Here is a 17,417-nt window from a genome sequence, read left to right on the forward strand (position 1 = left end):
CTTTCCAGTACTCACACTCTGTGGTAGCGCTGCCCAAAAACGCAGGTCCACAGACACGAGGCTAAGCTTCCAGCATTTATCAGTTGTGTTTTAATGGAGCCACTAGCATTGACAGTCATGCAGGATTTCCAATGGGCACGTGTACCCGCTGATACACAGGGGCTGCTCTGAGCAGCACTGGGACTGGGAAGGATGGAACCTGCCGGGGCAAGTGAGGCTTGGGAGCAAAACTGCGGTTAAAAGAAGCAGCAAAGCAGAGCAAACACCATCCGGACACTCCTCTTGTAAAACCAGCAGAGAGAAACGGAGCCTCCAAGGAGAGAACAGCAGAGCGCAAACTGATAAACACTCCATGAGCGAAGCACGTTGTCAGAAACAGAAAACCAGAGTCGCCTTTTGCCTGATGGTCGTGAACTTCAGGGGGAGAACTGGGGTGACTTGAATGCGCACCCAGCCAAGTCCCGGGCGCGCAGCGGATGCCGCGGCAGCCATCGCGTCACCCACAGCGGACCGGCCCCGGGCACCCGGCCCCGGGCACCCGGCCCCGGGCACCCGGCCTCGGCAGCGCTCGGCTGCCACCGCGCACTACGCGGCGCGGGTGAGGACAGGGGCCGGGGCCGCTGCTCCTGCGACCGCTGCCCGGGGGGGGCCCGGGGAGGGCTCTGCGCGGGCAACCGGCAACGGGCAACCGGCAAGGGGAAAGGGGCAACCGGCCGCCTCCCCCGGCCCAGAGCGCGGCCGGAAGTAGATCCGACGGGCGCGGAAAGTAGTTCCCTAGTGACGGCGGTGCCGCGACCCGGAAGCGTGGGGGCGGCGGCGCGGAGGGATCCGCGGGGGAGGCGGCCGGCGGCGGGGCGGAAAGGCGGCGTGTCCTTGCGCAGAGCGGCGGCCCCGACCCCGGCGGCGGCGGGAGAGCGGCGGCCCGGCCCGGCCCGGCCCGCCGCAGCCCCGGCATGTTCAAGAACACGTTCCAGAGCGGGTTCCTCTCGGTGCTGTACAGCATCGGCAGCAAGCCGCTCCAGATCTGGGACAAGAAGGTGAGATGGCGTTGGGGATGGGGGGGGAGCAGCGGGACCGCTCGCTTCAGCATCCCGGTGAGGCTCGGGCAGCCGTGGGCTGCAGGCCGCCGGTGCCCGGGCCGCCGTGCCAGGTTACCGGGGCTCCCCCGGGGTCGCTTTTTGTTTGTTTGTTTTTTTTTGGTTTTTTTTTTATTACATGGAGGTGAATGTGTTACTATAAAAGTACCTTCTTTTCTGCGTTTGCTGAGCCGCGCCAGGGGAGCAGGCCAGCCCGGCGCCTGGAGATGCGGCGCTGCATGAGGCTACAAAACTGTCAGGTGCTGGAAAAAGGCAGCAGAAAACACAACGGCCCGTTGCCACGTACGGCAGCTTCCCCGCGGTAGCGGGATGTAACGGGCACGGGGGTGCTCTCTTGTATGTGACCCATTTCTCAAACGGCCTTGCTGAAGGTATTTAGAGGTAGGCTGCGTGGCGGCTTTGAGGGTGTACAAGAAGTCACAAACGTTTCGTCTGGTTTTTTTCTTCCTGTCTGTTGCTGCAGCGGTTCTGGTGAGGGCCCCCTGCCTTCCCCCGGGTATCCCACATCAGGGAGCCCTTACCAGGAAGTTTGGAGGTGTTGAGACCTGCTTCCTCCCCTGTGCAATCCACCTGTGGATTTGTGGGTTTGTTTGCTGCCTAAAAGTGATTCTGCAAAGCGTTTCGTTACACTTTCTGAGAGCACGCTGTCCTCCCTGAGGATATGACGTGTACTCGGTTACTTGTGCTTGAACCTAACCTGAACTTCTTGTGGTTTCAGCAGGAATGAAAGCCTTCAAGGCAGATGAGCAGACAGCAGTATTGTTTGACCTCAGTGGGCTCGCGTGAGCATTTGCAGGGTGTGGGATGGGGGACAGGCAGTGCAGACTCATCTTGTTCCCCACCAGCGGGCTGCCCGTGCAGCTCTCCAAAGAACTGGGTTGCCCCTCAATAGCCTGGTTGTGTGCATGTGCCTGTGGTAGGGCTTTTGCACAAATATTCTTGACTTTAAAAATGGATCGGCAACTTGTTTGGATGGTGTGAGGGCTGGATGCGTTAAAAGACTCCTAGACAAAGGGATGTAGCTTCCAGACTGGATAAAGCCATGAGCAATCTGGGCTGACCCTGCTCGGAGGTGGAGGTTGGACTGGAGACCTCCTGTGGTACCTTCCAACAGGAATTATCCTGTGCAAAGTGATACCGTTGCAGCTCGTGGGGTGGCCAGCAGGAACTCTGCTTGCAGGATGGGCGTAAGTGATGATCCATTGGAGCGCGAGAGTTGCAGGATTGGCCAGAAGTCTGATGAAAATTTTAGCACTGTGGTTCCCAAGAGCAGCAGCTGGGCGTGCAGGCTGTTTCTGTCACCTGCTGTAGGGCTTGAATGTGGCCAGGCTCCTCTGGCACTGCCCGGCGGCAGCAGCCCTGCATCCCTGTGAGCAGCAGGGCTGCGTGCAGTGCTTTTCCTTGCTTGGAGCTCTGTCTGTCCTGAGGAAGCGCGGCCAGCTGGGGCGAGCTTGTTGTGAGGATTGCCCTGCTCGCAAAACTGTGGTGTGAAACCAGAGTGGGTTTTCTGACTCCTTTCCCTGTGGATATTAGCGTGTCTCGCTCTTTCACCTCTCTTTCCCATTTAAAAGGAGTTGGGATGGTGGGTTTGTAATATCTTTGGCATTCTTGATCTGACACCCTTAATGTGTTTGCAGCAGCAGGAGGTGAATGGCGACACTTAGGAGGGTATCTCACTGCCTTGGAGCTGAGAAAGAGGAATCCCTCAGGTCTTTATTCCATCATGCATGGGTGTCGTCTCCCCTGCTCGGCCCCTTCAGAAAATCCTGTTCATGTGGCTGACTTGCGTGTTGGGCCGGGTGAAGACTGTGTGAACCTACAGCGTGGGGAAGTGCTGCTGATGGTTTGGATGCTGATGGCCTGCTGCAAGCACGGACCTGGGTGCTGAATTGCTGATGAAGCCTCTGGCTCGATACAAGACCCTGCCAGGCTGGTAGCAGAGGGGCAGGCTGGCATCTGGCTTGGACACTGCATTCATGAAGTGGGTGAATGTCCAGAAATTATGAGGGATATTTCCAGTACGTTTATTTATTGGAAAATACTGATCTGTCTATACTCAGACATCTCAGGAATGTTCCACCTCTAGCATTGCCACAGGAGAGGGTTAGGGTTGGGGATTCTGGAAGGGGGGGGAAGCAACCAAAACTCTGCAATAATTGATTGCTGCTCTCTTCAGGGGTGCATGAAATGCACCTGTAGTTTTGGAGAGAATTAGAAATAAGGGATTTGATGTTCTCCCATGTCCTAGGTGAATGCCCTGATTACTGCATTCATAGCTGTCCTGATGTAGACTACCTTATCTTTGCAAAAAGTACGAGCAGATACTGATTTCTTTCAGATCTTAGGGAATCTGAAGCCTTTTTGACACGGAGAAAACTGTTTCTTATTCAGCCCTAGTAGGATGTGTGCTGCTTGTGCTGATGGAGACGGTGTGAAGTAGAGGCTTCTTCATTTCATTATAGGTGTAGAAATGGGGCACTGGAAGCCTTTCCTTGTTGTGAGCATTTGTAACCTCCCTCCAAGTAGTAGGATACAGTCCTTCCCTTCTCCCTCAGGGGCTGTGGGTAAGCTCTGGGCATGCCTTGGCAGCAAACCCTGCCAAGCCCAGTCTGTCCTAGCCACCGGCATCCTGTCCCAGGGAACTCTGGCAGGACTGAAGTGTCCCGGCCTTGGGAAGAGCATGGTGACCGTCCCACCGTCCCTGCAGGCCCAGCTTCCTCCTCCAGCCTCGTCCACAGAAAGCTGGTAACTGCTGGGCTGTGCTTGCTTCTGCTTTCCAGCGCTGGGTGTGCCTGGTCTGGAGATGTGTTTGCAAGGTGTTTTCTGTTTGCCTTCCAGCACTCCGTTGTTCAGGGCCCTCTGTTTGTTCCTGCAGCGTCCTGCCACCATGGTCCCCCTGCCGACATGTGGAGACACGCTGAGCAGTCTCCAGGGGACTCGCTGATGCTTTTCTGCAGAGCGAATGGGAATGGTTCAATGAAACTTTTCAAACCTATTGATCCTTTTGCTAATTTCTCCCTATTCCTTCTGCTGGCGTGTCAACGCAGAGTATCATTACCAATTTCGCATGCTGTTGGGAGGATGCAAGGTCAGCTAGCATTCGATACTTGTCTGAATGTCAAATGCATGCTCTGCTACCAGGATGCAGATAGCAATTTCTGCGATGAGCATGGCCAGGATCAAGTCCCTGCGAATGCTGTGGCAGGGTCCTCTCTTGCAGTCCTTCTCTGACTCGCTCATTCTCTTGTGCAGCATCCTTGTCCAGGTTGCCCCAGATCTCTACACCCAGAACATAGCAGTCCATGCTGCTCACTCCTCCTCCCCAAAACCTGTGTGCACCAGGCACTACAGCAGAGCCCGGTAGCTCTTGGGTTTGCCTCTTGTTTTGCTCGGTGGCACAAGGGCCTCGGGCATGTTCTGAACCCACCACTGGCTTTGAGAAGTGCTGGCCCATCCTGAGGCCAGGGCGTACCCGTGCCTACAGTAGTCTGGGAGATGGCACCGGCCGTGTTTCAGCTTGCTGCTGCTGGCACAAGCCCATCACCTAACGACGGGGCGGCGGGCAACAATGTGGGAGCTAGCCTCCAGAGGTCAGCCTTGGACCGTGGGTGGCTGGGCCCGGGGAGGATTGCTCCTTGCTGCTTTTCCCCTGGTCTTTGTTACGTTTGACTGGGGTTGCTTGTAGCAACAGCAGCCTCAAGAAGCCTGTACGCTCAGACACAGCTGTCTGTGAAGCTGCTGCTCCCTCCAAACCCTGCAAGATTTGAGGTTTGCATCTGCAAAAAAAGCTTTTCCAGTTTGTCTTTAGACAGCAGATAACTTCCCGGTGATCCTGAATCAGAGGATATTAGGCATTTGCAGAATTTCTGTTTTCTAAGAGGGCTTATTACCCTTTTTTCCAGCTTCAAAAATCCACCTTCTTAGCCTTAAAATGGCTAGAAAATATTGGCCAAGTAGAAATGTGGAGTGTTTTGTTTAGATTTCTAAAATTTTCTGAAATCTTATCTTTCTGAGCCTCTGTGAAGTAGGGAAAGGCCCCTGAAGACTGGGAGCTCTTGCTGAGTAGCCACCGCGAGCACAGCAGGACTGACCCTCCCACCCTGCGCCGCATGGGGCTGGCAGCTATGCCTGATGGAATCCGAGGTCTCTGCAAGCTGGTTGAGAAGGGACCCCCAGAGCTGGCAGAGGAAGAGAGGTGCTCCTCTGGCAGTGACCAAGCTGTGTCCTCCAGCAGGGAGGTGGTCCCCGAGGCAGGCGGGAGGCGAGCTCAGCCTCCAGCGGGGAGCTGGGTGCTGGAGCGAGCCGAGGGGCTGAGCTGGGACGTTTGGCATCACCGAGTCCTGGCAGGCAGCGCAGCGAGCCCCCCTTGGCAGTGAGCACTTCTGATGCCATTCAGCCTTATCTTACCAAAATGGCCGGGCTGCTCGGACTTCTGATCCAGCCGGCGCTGGATGTCGTGGTCCTCGTGTCTGTGTGTCTGTCCTGCCAGCACTGGCTGCAGGCACTTGCAGACGGGCTGGCTTTGTTCAGGAGGGCGCCTGCGTGACCTGGCCACTGTCTCCCCCCAGCTGGGTGGTAGTGCAGCTTGCAAAAACTGAGCTAGGTAGGACTGGGAGGAAGGGCTCTGCCGCAGCCTGGCCCTGATTTGTACTTATCTCCTCTCTTTTCTGCTGTCTTTCATCCCGTTTCTGGCAATGCCAAGGAAGAAGAGTTGCTTCTTCTCATTGTCCCTGTAATCTGGGGAAGGAAAGCCTTCACAGGCTAAGGAAGGGAACCTGGTTGCAGATAGAAACATTGCTGACTAATTGGTTTAAAGCACGTTTAGCAGTTTTCTATGTTACTGTCTTTTCCAGAGAAGCCCAAACCTGAACCTTCTCTGCTCTGTGGAGCCATAAGCTACCCTTGGTGAAAGCTGCCTTATGTGGCATGGAGGCAGGCTTTGTTGTGCACTACTGTCACCTGCTTAGGCAGGGTTATTTCCCAGTGTTAAGTCTGCATGCTGTATCCCTGTGGCTTCCAGAATTTGATTTCCCATATGCCAGTTGCTGCTTCAAATACAGAGAGGCACATGGGGCTTCTCTGGGCTGGTGATTTAACAAAAAAGAAAAAAAAAAAAAGTGGGGGGTGGGGAGGAAAAGGAAACTCATATCCAGACCTCGTGCAGTCAGCTTGTCCTGAACAGACCTATGAATCCACGGGAGTTGCATTTGATGCAAAGGAAAGACACAGATATCCTGTAAGGATCTTCTCTCTGATCTTAATGTTTTCTGGAACTATCTGTGCAGGCTTGAAGCAGAGTTAAGAGCAGTCTGGCAGGGTGAGCTGCACTCTCATGCTTAGCAGCAGCAGCTGAGTGATCCAGGCTGAGGCTTCTTGAAACAGCTTAGTGTAGAGACAGGCCACGAGGGTGGGCTCCTCATGGCTTCTCTGTTTCTTCCAGCAGATGTATGCAACATCACCCAGGTAGGTCCCTCTGAAAGAATGATCTTTGAACATGAATCGCTAAACCTGTAAATCATTTTGTAGCTCATGCCTGGAAACATCCCATTAGAACCTTAATGTATCTTATATATTAGCAGCAGTGGTAAGTGCTGAAGAACATTAATTCATGGAGCCAGAAGGAGCACTGCAATTTGCTGATGTAGCATTGGGGAAGAGCAGAAGGCTTAATTAGCAAAAGTGCCTTGTAAATGGAAGATAAATTTGATGAGAAGTGAGCTGCTTCATTAAAAAAAATAAATCCTCAGACCCTGGGATTCAGCCATGTTGCTTGTGGAGAAAAATGAATTTGTGTTGGCTCCTGGTTCCAGCCCTGACCTCCCCAAGCTCTGTAGGGAGCTGGCTGCATCCAAGTACCCAAATCCCTGTGCTCTTCAGCAGAGCAGATGATGTCTTTGCGCTTGCGTGCGCTATGGTTATGAAGGATTTTAACCAAGTTTTCACACAGAGGCAGTCAGCCATGCCCAGCAGTAGAGACTAAGACCCCTTGGTGACCTGTGGCTGGCTGGTGGCTCCCTTTGCTTGCCCCCGTATTGCTCCTACTTGGCTTTACCCCTTATCCCACTCTAGTTTGATCTTGCTTTGACACTTTTATGTTTGTTTATTTGGGCCTCTAACGTGAGGCTTGAGTCACTTGTGTTCACTTTAGCGTATTTTGATAGATCGAAGTCTTGCACTCAGTGTCTGTGCAGCGTGCTGGGCCATAAACTCTTGCTTGGAGTCCTGGCACTCTGGGCTGGTGATCAAAGGCTTGGAAACAGTGATGTCCAGGCCAACAGGAACCAAGTGAACATAAATAGGTCCTCCTGGGATCTTTTTCCCCCTGTCAATGGAGCTGTGGGCGTCTCTTGTTTCCCTCAGGTAAAGTCTGTGCTGTCTGCCCTGCTTTTTTTTCCAGGTGCGCAATGGCCACATCAAGCGAATCACTGACAATGACATTCAGTCGCTGGTGCTGGAGATTGAAGGAACTAATGTCAGGTAGGAGAAGGCATCTTATTCTGCCCTAGTGTGCCCTGGGGGTTTGGTCCTGGAGCAGAGTGAAAGATGTTAGTGTCCAGCAGATGACGTCTCCTTCAGACTCTACTGTAATCTCTTTGTCAATAAATCGAAGAATACGATCTGGGGTCGGATCACTGATACCCCTCTGGGTCACTGTACTGTGGCTTTCCCTGTACTCGCCTGTAGAGCGCTCTGTCGTCCTCAGTGGGGCTAAGGGATAAAAAATAAAAATGAAGTCCCATTATTTTTCTATCACTTGAAGAAGAAAGCTATATTTGATACACAGTCTCCAGTGAGTGCCACCAATTACTGAGAAATCAGTGTTCTGTCTTCTGCATCTTTTATTGTCTTAGGCCCGCTCCGCTGCTCTCCCCACATGACAGCTGCTGTCCCAGCAGCAGGAAGATCAAAGGGAGATTTATGAGGGGAGTTGCTTATGGTGCTTCACTTAGCAACCTCGTCTCTGTCGACCAGGGAGAGAGATGCCAGCTCCGTGAGCGGGTTCAGAGTCTCCAAGGCTTCTCCAGGGTGATTCAGAGCAGGGCACTCCTTATAAGGGCAGCAGAGACTCCTCTCCTGCAGACAGGCTGAGCCAACGCTTCTCTTCCTCCCAAGATGTGTTGATATAGAACTTGCCAGGCGTGACGTGTACTTCTAGGGCTCATGACCTCTGTTTTCCCAGCCATATAGAGCACACAGGGCCTCTGCTGCGCTCTGGAGGGCTCTACCTGTTCAGTCAAGGGAAGGAGGGGGTTGTGTTAAGAAACAGCATTGACAGGGCCTTGAAACTGGGGAGGTGAAGCTGCTCAGGAAGGTGTTTCATGCACTGGGTGAGAAAATCGTGATTCAAAATGCATTCTTGGGGCCTTTCTCTTGTCCTCCCTCCAGCTACCTCTGGAACTCTCCCACCTGTTACAGGAAGCCCTGGCTGTTGCTGAGATCTTATGATCACAGCAATCTTTTTCTGTCTGCTCTCAGAGACTGCGTTGAGTCAAGGGAGAGACGTGGGACTCGGGCTGCGCGCTTTGTGTTATGTGAGATCCTAAAGCATTTTTCTGTCCTTCTCAGTACCACGTACATCACGTGCCCTGCTGACCCAAAGAAGACCCTGGGCATCAAACTACCTTTCCTAGTGATGATCATCAAGAACCTGAAGAAATACTTCACGTTTGAAGTGCAGGTGAGGAGGTGCAGCATGGAGGCCCCTCCAGGGACTGCTGAGGAAGGGGCCAGGGAGCCTGCGGTCTTAAGTTGGAACTTGTCCCAAGCAGCAAGTGGTCCCCAAAACGGTTTTGCTTTCTTGACCATGTGATGTGTCAGGTCTTCTGCTACGGGGGCATCAGTCAGCTCACAAGCACATTGTTCCTATTCCTGAAAACGGGTCCATTTCTTGTGTTAAAAATACTTCTGCTGTGAAATGGAGGGGTGGGAGTAGGAGAGCCCTCTCCCAGAGATGGGTAGAGCCTGAGTCTAGTACAGCTGCTGTCTTGGGGTGCTGGGGTCCCCCGACGCCTGGGTCAGCAGCCTGCCTTTCTTGCCCCAGGTGCTAGACGATAAGAACGTACGGCGGCGTTTTCGGGCGAGTAACTACCAGAGCACGACTCGGGTGAAGCCCTTCATCTGCACCATGCCCATGCGGCTGGACGATGGCTGGAACCAAATCCAGTTCAACCTGTCGGACTTCACACGTCGGGCTTACGGGACAAATTACATTGAGACCCTGAGAGTTCAGGTGAGAAGCAGGCATGTCCTGCTCACGAAAAACAATGGTTAGTCATCTCATGGTTAGTAATCTGTAGCCTTGCCGTAGATTGGGAATCTGAGTTTAGCCCTGACTGGTTCCTTTGCCAGTCCTGCTCTTTGCAGAGCGCTGCGGGAGGGGAGCAAAAGCTCAACTGAGGCAGCAGAGGTCTTGGTGCTGCTTCGCTTCACCAGACTAGACTGGGATGAAGAAGCCCGTTTCCATCTTGGTTCTCTTGCTGGCTGTCCGTTAGGGTAAGAGTTGCAGTCCACCTAAAGTTTCCTGCCGAGTGTCATGCATCCTGCTGGGTGGAGGTCTGCTGGGAATTAACCCTGTGCTGCCTCACTGCCCAGATACACACAAAGCAGCAGCCAGACAGGTGGGAGCCTGGCAGGTAAAGACCCAGGGTGTTATGGTCAGTACAAATCCCTGGTCAAGCTTGTTTCCTAGTGTGGGTGGGAGCGACCCTGACTTCACCGAGACCATTGGACCAGAGCTGACGCAGCGTTCGTTCCTGCTGAGGATGTGAAACTTGTTCCACATGTTAGGGATTCGTGTTCGCTGTGGCCGGTGGCACGTGTCATTTTGAGGAATGCCTGTGTGCGGAGCATGCCCGTTCCTTAGTACGGTGGGACTGCTGCAGTTCCTTGTGGGGCTGCCCTGAGATGAACAGGCAGTCAGCGGGGAAATGTCTGCCTTCTCGCATACCCATGACGCAGAGTGGAGCAACTTCTTTGCTGCCAGCTGATAGTGGAGGCAGCACAGACTGGGCAGTCTCATTCCTGACCTCAGGGAGGCCCTAAAGAGGGAGTGTTAAAAGTGCAGCAAGCTGAGGCGGAGAGTGTTCTGGGAAGTGCTGATACCAGTGGAGAAGCAGAGGTGGGTTCATAGCAAAGAACCCTCTAAGCAACTAAGGCAGATCTCAATTTGCAGAGATGCCAGAGCACATCTCTTGAGGCAGGTTGTATCTGTTAGAGAGAGCATCTAATGCAAAGCAGAGGGCATGGGCCAACGTTTCTTCTCTGATGCCCTGTCAGACTTGGAGAGAGGCAGTGAGGTCTCTTCTCCAGCTGCTGAGCCAAGGAATGCAGGCTGCTGCGTGACAGTGAAGCTGGCTGTGGAAAGAACATATGAAAAATGGACTGACTCTTTGTTTTGACTCTCAGATCCATGCCAACTGTCGCATCCGACGGGTGTACTTCTCTGACCGGCTCTACTCAGAGGATGAGCTCCCAGCTGAGTTTAAGCTGTATCTGCCTGTCCAGAACAAGGCCAAGGTGAGCTGGCCGTGGACAAGGAGGGTGGGAGCAGCAGCTGGGCCAGGCTAGCGTTCCTCTTCCTCCTCCCGCTGCCTTCACAATCCAGAGTCTCTTCTAGCAGCAGAGCTCTTCCCAGCTTTGGCCATCAGCCCGGGAGCACCCTTGCAGTTGCCAGGGGGAGCAGTCTGTCAGGGGCGCCTTGCTGAGTGGCTTTCCTGCCAAAACACGTGGAAGTTGTCATTCCCATCTAGGAGCAGGGTGAGCTGTGCAGCTGCTCCCCACGTCCTTCCTGTTCGTGTCAGATGACTCTGGGCAGGGTGGCAGCCTCCTGGCATCTCTCTGGGGCTCACTCCAGCATCACTCAGCACAACGGCTTTGCGCTTCAGAGCTAGCTGCAGTTCCACACTTGTCTTCCAGAAGAGATACTGTTTGTGTCCCTCCAGCCCAAATTTATTCCCCTCCCTGCCCAGTGCAGGTGGCAGTGCTGTGAGGTGGGAAGGGGATAGGCAAGGTTGTGGCTGCCCTTGGCAGGAGGAGGTGCCAAGCTCTGCTCTTACGGGGATGGGAGAGGAGTCCCTGGCATATTGGCAGCAGTCCTGAGGCCTGTGAGGAAGAACCCTCTTTGCCAGGGCCAGCCTGTCCCAGTGCAGATGCTTCTTTTAGCAGGCAAGATTCTTGGGCAAAATTTCAAGGAGCTGAGGGAGGATGTTGAGTGCTGATCTCAGTGGGAGGTAGGAGGCAGTGCTAACAGTAGGTAATACCTCTGGGGAACCCATCGCTGCCTTCTGGGCTGTAGCAGCGTCCCGGGGTTGTCTGGGGAATGCTTGGAGCCCTCCCAGTACAACTGTCTTGGTGCTGCTGAGTCTAACAGGTGTCTCATTTCTTCTCCCTTCTTTGTCCAGCAATAACACCACCTCAGGAAGAGATGCGAGAAATGTTTGGGGTCAGTAGGAAAACAAAAGCAGGTGGAAGAGAAGGCCCTGCTGAGACCAAGTTTTAGATCAGCTCACCTTGCCTAGGGTAACTTTGATTCGTCTGGAATCCCTCTTCTGGACAGGACACAATTAACCACGTAACAGGTCTGTGACTATGTTGTTGGTGTGCAGGTTGTACAGAACCGGAGTTTTCCTAGCTGTTCCTAAAGGGCTGAGACAAAACCACTGCAAGTGGCCTGGTACCTGATCTGACGTTGCACAGAGGGGTTGCTCAAAGTGGGCACTGTGCCTCCAAAGAGGGAATTCGGCAGGAATTACCAGGTTAAGCATGCCCTCTTGACAATACCAATTTTATCTTTTCTTTCCTTGTTTTCCATCTCTTATTTTATATATGCTCTAAATATGGGTGTAATACTCTTGAAAAGTTATTAAACATTTGACTCTGAGTCTGCTTCTGGCTACTTCTTCCTTTGATGGATCCTTTAATTTGCACATGTTGGTACTTCAGAAAGTGACAAAGAATTTCTTTAGGAACCCAGATGTTAGAATTTGCCTCTGAATTGTACTTTGATTGGCAGCCTTGCTGGCTAAAGAATAGCAGAGACACGAACGGCAGCAATCTGGAGAGAGGAAAAATAGTAAGGTTTCCGTAGAGGAGACAGGCTCTGTCTCTAGTCTGTGAGGTTTGTGATACTCTACCGATGACAAAAACTCATGCTGTTCGCTTTTAATTCCTGGAAATGGGTTTTTCATTCCCTTCTTACTTGAAGCTGTTTTCCCAGCAGTGACAAATTGGCCTTACCTGCCTGTTAGGTCACAGCTCTGTTCTCTGTGTGGTTAAACAACTTGATCCAGCTCTCAACCAAGCCTTCAGCAGCTACTTATAGCAAGAGGCACACAATAGTCTTTCAGCTGCCAAATTGTCCCTTTCCCCAGGGATCAAAGGGGAGGTTTAGCAAAGCAGCATAACAGGAGAGGAAGTCTTTTCCTGTGCTGAAGCTGCCCTTCCCTGCCTCAAGCCAATCTGCTTTTGTTGTGGACAGGCTTGCGGGAGGCCGCAGACCTCCGCCAGCAAGAGAGAGAGTCTGGGAGTAGCTGCTGCCTTTCCTCCCTGGGGCCGAGCCCCCCACAGCTACTCCAGTGGGTGGGTACCGAAGGTGGGTGCAGACCCTTCCACAGTGCTGGCCTGTGTGGAGAATTGAGAAGACTTCCCTTTCGTTATTGTCCCGTAAAACAAAGCTGGGCTCTCCCAGGAGGAGGAGAGCCTGGTGGGGGGACATCTGCCCCCGGGTGCTGGGTTTAATCCTGACCACTGACTCTCCACCTGGTTTAAAGGTTTGGCATGTCAGTGCGCCCTGGCGCTCAGCAGCTCCTCTGTAGGGACCCCACCTCAGCTCTGGGGCGAGCGCTTGGGACACCTGTAATGCAGCTGCCTTATTTGCACCTTTAGAGCCAGCGGGCTTCGAACGGGAGGCACTGACCCCATGCTGCTACGTGGTGCTGGACTGCACTTGCAGAAGGCTTTCCGGAGACAACCTCTCCAGTTTTTATAGCAGCTGAATGGCTTGCTAGCTCTAAGGAGTCAAGCCAAGGAAGCCCACATGGGAAGGCACCATCCATCTTGTTTTGACATCTGTCAAGGCTTGGCCGGACTTGAGCTTTGTTAAGTGGAACCACGTTGGATCGTGTGCCAAGGATCGGCCTCGATGAAGTCCATGGCGAGGCTTTCCTGCCGTGTTTGCAAAGCTTGCCAGGGCCGGGGGAGCTGCAGGGGGACTCCACCAGACCCCAGCAGGGCAATGCGTGCATCCTTTCCCACGAGCCCGCGGTTTTGGCAGCCGCTGGCAGCCGAGCGCCCACCAGGAGCTGCTGCCGCCGTTCCCTGCCCTGCTGGGGCCCGTGCTGGAGTCGCCCCTTGTCCCTGAGGAGTCAGGCTTGCTCTGAGCAAGTGATCTTAATGTGGTAAGAGGAGCTGGGCTCCCCAGGGCCTGGGGCTGCCTGCCCCTGCTGAGAGAGCAGATGGGTCCTGCTGCCAATTCCTGCCTGACCTCTCGGAGCTGTGCCAGCGGATTTGCTGGAATAAACTTCCCGCCGCAAACCCTTACATCCACGTGGGCCCTCTGTGTATTTTTTTAATATGAAACAAAATACTGAACCTTCCTGTTTACATGATGCATAAAGTGGAGCATCATCAGATACCGGCTCTTTAGGGCTAGATGGTGGTGGGTTTATGCAGTGTTCTTCAAAAATCTCTCTCTTCTAATCCCCGTTTCCCGTCAACACTTTAGCCATCTCACTGAAGGTGGATGAAGTTTGGATGCTCTCCCTGCAGGAGAAGGGGATGCTGCTGGCGGATAGGCCAAAAAGTCACAGGCATCCTGTCCGCCCTTGTTTCCTAGAGAAAATGTGCACCAGAAAAACTACTGCGATGAAGTGCCCAGCTTCTTACTACTTCGGTTATGGCTTTTGACCTGGCTGGGACACAACGCCCTCCTACGTGGAAAGAGTGGAGGAAGGCAGGAAGGACGTGGGTGCAGGGACAGGAGTCTGCCCCGAGGCTGGCTGCTGCCTGCCTGCTCCCAGGGCAGCCCCAGCTTGGTAGGAGGGGTGAGCAGAGGGAGACTCCTGATTCAGTGCAGGCATCCTGCAGAGAAAAGGTCTTAAATATCTCTTCGTTCACCTTTCTGTGGGCGGCTTGCTCCTTCCTTCCTGCTCAAGTCCTTATTGCAGGTCATGCCTAGTGGGAGTGAAAGGAATCTTTCTTCATAGGGAGCCCTGGATTCAACCTGAGGCCCACCCAAAGATGAGTTTTCCTTGCCTCTGCCGGCTTTTTGCCTTCCTCTTCCATTGGCTGGGACAAGGTCCTGCACTTGGGCGCTTTGATCGGGACCTAAGCGCTGCGGGCCTGCTTTCTGCATCAAAGGCAAAGCTTCCCTTTGAAATCTCGGCTGCAGAAGGACGGTGAGTGCACGGGCTGCAGCACCTCGGGGCAGGGGCTGGGAGAGTGACCCTCCCCAGGCTGGCCCAGGAGCAGCTGGCAGTCCCCGTGCCATGCAAGCCAAGGCTGGGACATCCCTCGGCCCCGGTGGCTCTTGCCCGGGCGGGTGGCAGCCACTGGCAGGGCAGCAGCTGGTGGGGGGTTCCTGCAAAGCTTTCCGTGTGTTTGCTCTGCTGCTGGGGCAGGAGCAGGCCAGGTGAGAGTCTGGCCCAGCGGACTGGCAGGACGCTGGTGCGGGCTTCTGTCCCTGCCTGCTGTCTTCCCCTGATTCTTTGTCTCCTTCCTATTAAGTGGATCCTGACACAAAGCACAGAGCTCTGATTACAGAGGTGATATGCAAGAATCAAAAAAAAATCTGGGCCAAACTCTGCTCCTTGACCTCTCTGCCTCCTGTTCTGCATCTCCCTGGATTTCTTGGGCCAAATGTTGTCATCTTTGTAGAGGACTGTAGCCAGGATTACACCTCCAGGGCAACGCTAATCCTCTGCAGCTGCTGTCTAGTGTGGGGTGGGCAGTGCTGGAGGTGAGTGAAATATTTATTTTGAGTTTTGCCATTGGCCCCCGCCCAGGAAAAACGAGTGACCATACTGGGGACTTTGGCCACTTCTGCCTGCAGGGAGAGTTGATCTTCCTGCCCCGCTGGCGCCTGTGGGAGAGGGGTGAGAGCTTCCCCTGGCAGGCTGCAAAAACGGGACCACCCAAGCAAGATTTTATTTGGATGAGGGAGTGGCTGTGTGCCATGAGAGCTACCCTGGGATGCGATGGGGAAAGCCTTGGAGCTGCTAAAGGTGAGGTGATGGACGCTAAATTCCACTGAAGCAGACCTGCGGCCCGTCTGCTCCACCGTCGCCTTGGGCATTGTCCCTGCTGCCCCAGATGTCACTTTCCTCCCCATGAGACAAAGCGCCCGGCCCCACAGGGCTGGTGGCTGCCCGGGGGGTGTACGGGGAGGTGACGGGCACAAGCAGCACGCGTGTGCTGAGCTCAGTGTGGCCCACAGGTGCGTCCCACCCACGGCAGGGCTGTGCTGACACCAACCCCTGCTCAGGCAGCACCCGCAGCCTCCGTCCTGCCTGCAGCGTGCACAGGCACCAGGTTCAGCTCCTCCCAGGGCCCTGCAGCTCTTCCCTCCACCTCCAGCATCGTTTCCTCCGACCTTGAGGCTGGCCGGTTGCTGCTCCGGACGCAGTTCTTCCTCTGCACCGAGCCCGGCTTCCTCTCTGCTTTCCGGATCCTCTCCTCAGCGGTGCACGGGGGATCGTGCCCTGCCTTGCAGAGGAAGAGGAGGAAGCCCGGTTTCTCCTGTGATGGTGCCAAGCAGGCAGAGAGAGCCCCTCTCAGCCCTGGCCACCCCCATCACCCACACCCCAGCAGTGTGTGGAGCCCCATTCCCCAGCAGCCAGCACTGCCCCGGCAGGGCAGGGCCTGGACGACACTGAGCTCCTGGGGTCTCTTCCAGGTCAGGCTTCTCCAGCCTATTTTTGGGAATCTGGGAGCTGCCGGGTGCCTGCCAAGGCCAGGCTGAACGGGACCGGCACTCCCCCGAGCCGCCAAAAGCCCTGTCCCTTGCAGCAGGTCCGTCCCTGCCCTGCCCAGGGTCTTGTATCTGTGGGCAGCCAGAGGCAAGCCGGCCCTGCTGTGGGCATGCAGGGCAGAGCGGGAGCCTCTGGCGAGGAGCCTGGGCCCTGCCGAAATCCTGAGCTTTGTCTCCAGCAAGGTCCCTCACTGCTATCCGTGAGCATTTCCAGATGGCCCCAGGCTCCTGGCACTGGCTCCTCTACAGCATCGGAAGAAAAGGGGGGTGGAGGGGGGGGGTGGGAGGTGATGTCCCGGCTCACTGAACGCAGGCAGCCTGGGCCTCTGCTCCCAGCTCTGCGAATTCTCCCTGGGGAATTGCTCCCAGATCCTGTCCCACCCTGAATCAGCAAGGAGGCCCCTTCCCTGCCGTGGCAGAGCTGCCCAGGCAAGGGGATGCCACGAGTGTCCGGCCCTGGGCATCCTCGGCCAGCTCAGCCGGGTTTCCCCGTGAACCAGGCATCTCTCTGGGTACCAGGCTTCGGGGTCCCCACCTCCGCATCCCACCGAGCCCTCAGCACCCCTGGGAGAGCGGGGAAACACAGCTGCCGTGGGAAAGAAATCTGTTGTCGGAAATGCATCTGCCATGGGAAGTGCATCTAGTGTGGGAAATGCATCTGCCGTGGGAAATGCATCTGTGCCTGCCTCTGGAGCTGCCTTTGGGGGGGTGGGGAGCAGCAAATCTTCAGCCACAGCTTTCCTCCTGCCTTACCTTTTGGCCAGGTTCATGCCTTCTGGTAGCTCCCGGTGCCGGTTTGGCCCCAGTTTGGGGCAGGCTGCAGCGCTGGGCTGCCCCGCAGCAGGGCTCTCAGTCCAGCAGCTCTGGGGAGGACCCATGCAAGCACAGATCTGGGCAAAACGGTCAAAACCGAATTCAAAGAAGTTAAGAGCCAAGGAATGTGACCCAGCACAGCCTGGCTGATGGAATACAACAGCCCAGAGCCACTTGGAGAGTTCAACCTCCCAGTTCTTCAGGGTTTTTCTGTCCCTGATTCTGGCTCCTCGCTTGGCCGCAGTGATGGGCTGAGCGTGAGCCAAGCGTGTTTCCCAGGGAATCAGCTAATGGCTGGGAATCACTACACAGGGATGGAGGCTGGGGCAGGGGCCCCAGTGGCCCAGGCCATGGGGTTCCCCTCCCAGTGACAGCACCCCCGGGGGGAGGCAGGGTGAGAGCCAGGATCAGTCCTGCCCTTTAAAGTAATTAGTGGTTGATGAGAGGCACAGCAGCTCGGGGCAATTTAGTGCCGGGAAGTGGCTGCAGCTGAGTCTTGGGCACTGAGCCAGCAGCTCTGGGTCCTGGGGAGGGGACACAAA

General features: G+C 54.9%; 1 protein-coding gene across 1 annotated transcript; it reads left to right on the plus strand.

Moving 5' to 3' along the window:
• The first annotated feature begins 846 nt into the window (after nucleotides 1-846).
• On the plus strand, nucleotides 847-11,976 carry CFAP20 (cilia and flagella associated protein 20). The gene is made up of 6 exons (XM_042797529.1): nucleotides 847-1,037; nucleotides 7,495-7,574; nucleotides 8,664-8,775; nucleotides 9,139-9,327; nucleotides 10,503-10,613; nucleotides 11,498-11,976. The coding sequence occupies exons 1-6, from the start codon at nucleotides 954-956 to the stop codon at nucleotides 11,501-11,503; spliced, it is 582 nt and encodes a 193-aa protein (XP_042653463.1). The 5' UTR covers nucleotides 847-953; the 3' UTR covers nucleotides 11,504-11,976.
• The last annotated feature ends 5,441 nt before the right edge of the window (nucleotides 11,977-17,417 follow it).

This window comes from Tyto alba, unplaced genomic scaffold (genome assembly GCF_018691265.1).
Source record: "Tyto alba isolate M040663 unplaced genomic scaffold, T.alba_DEE_v4.0 Super-Scaffold_26, whole genome shotgun sequence".
Lineage (NCBI taxonomy): Eukaryota > Metazoa > Chordata > Aves > Strigiformes > Tytonidae > Tyto > Tyto alba.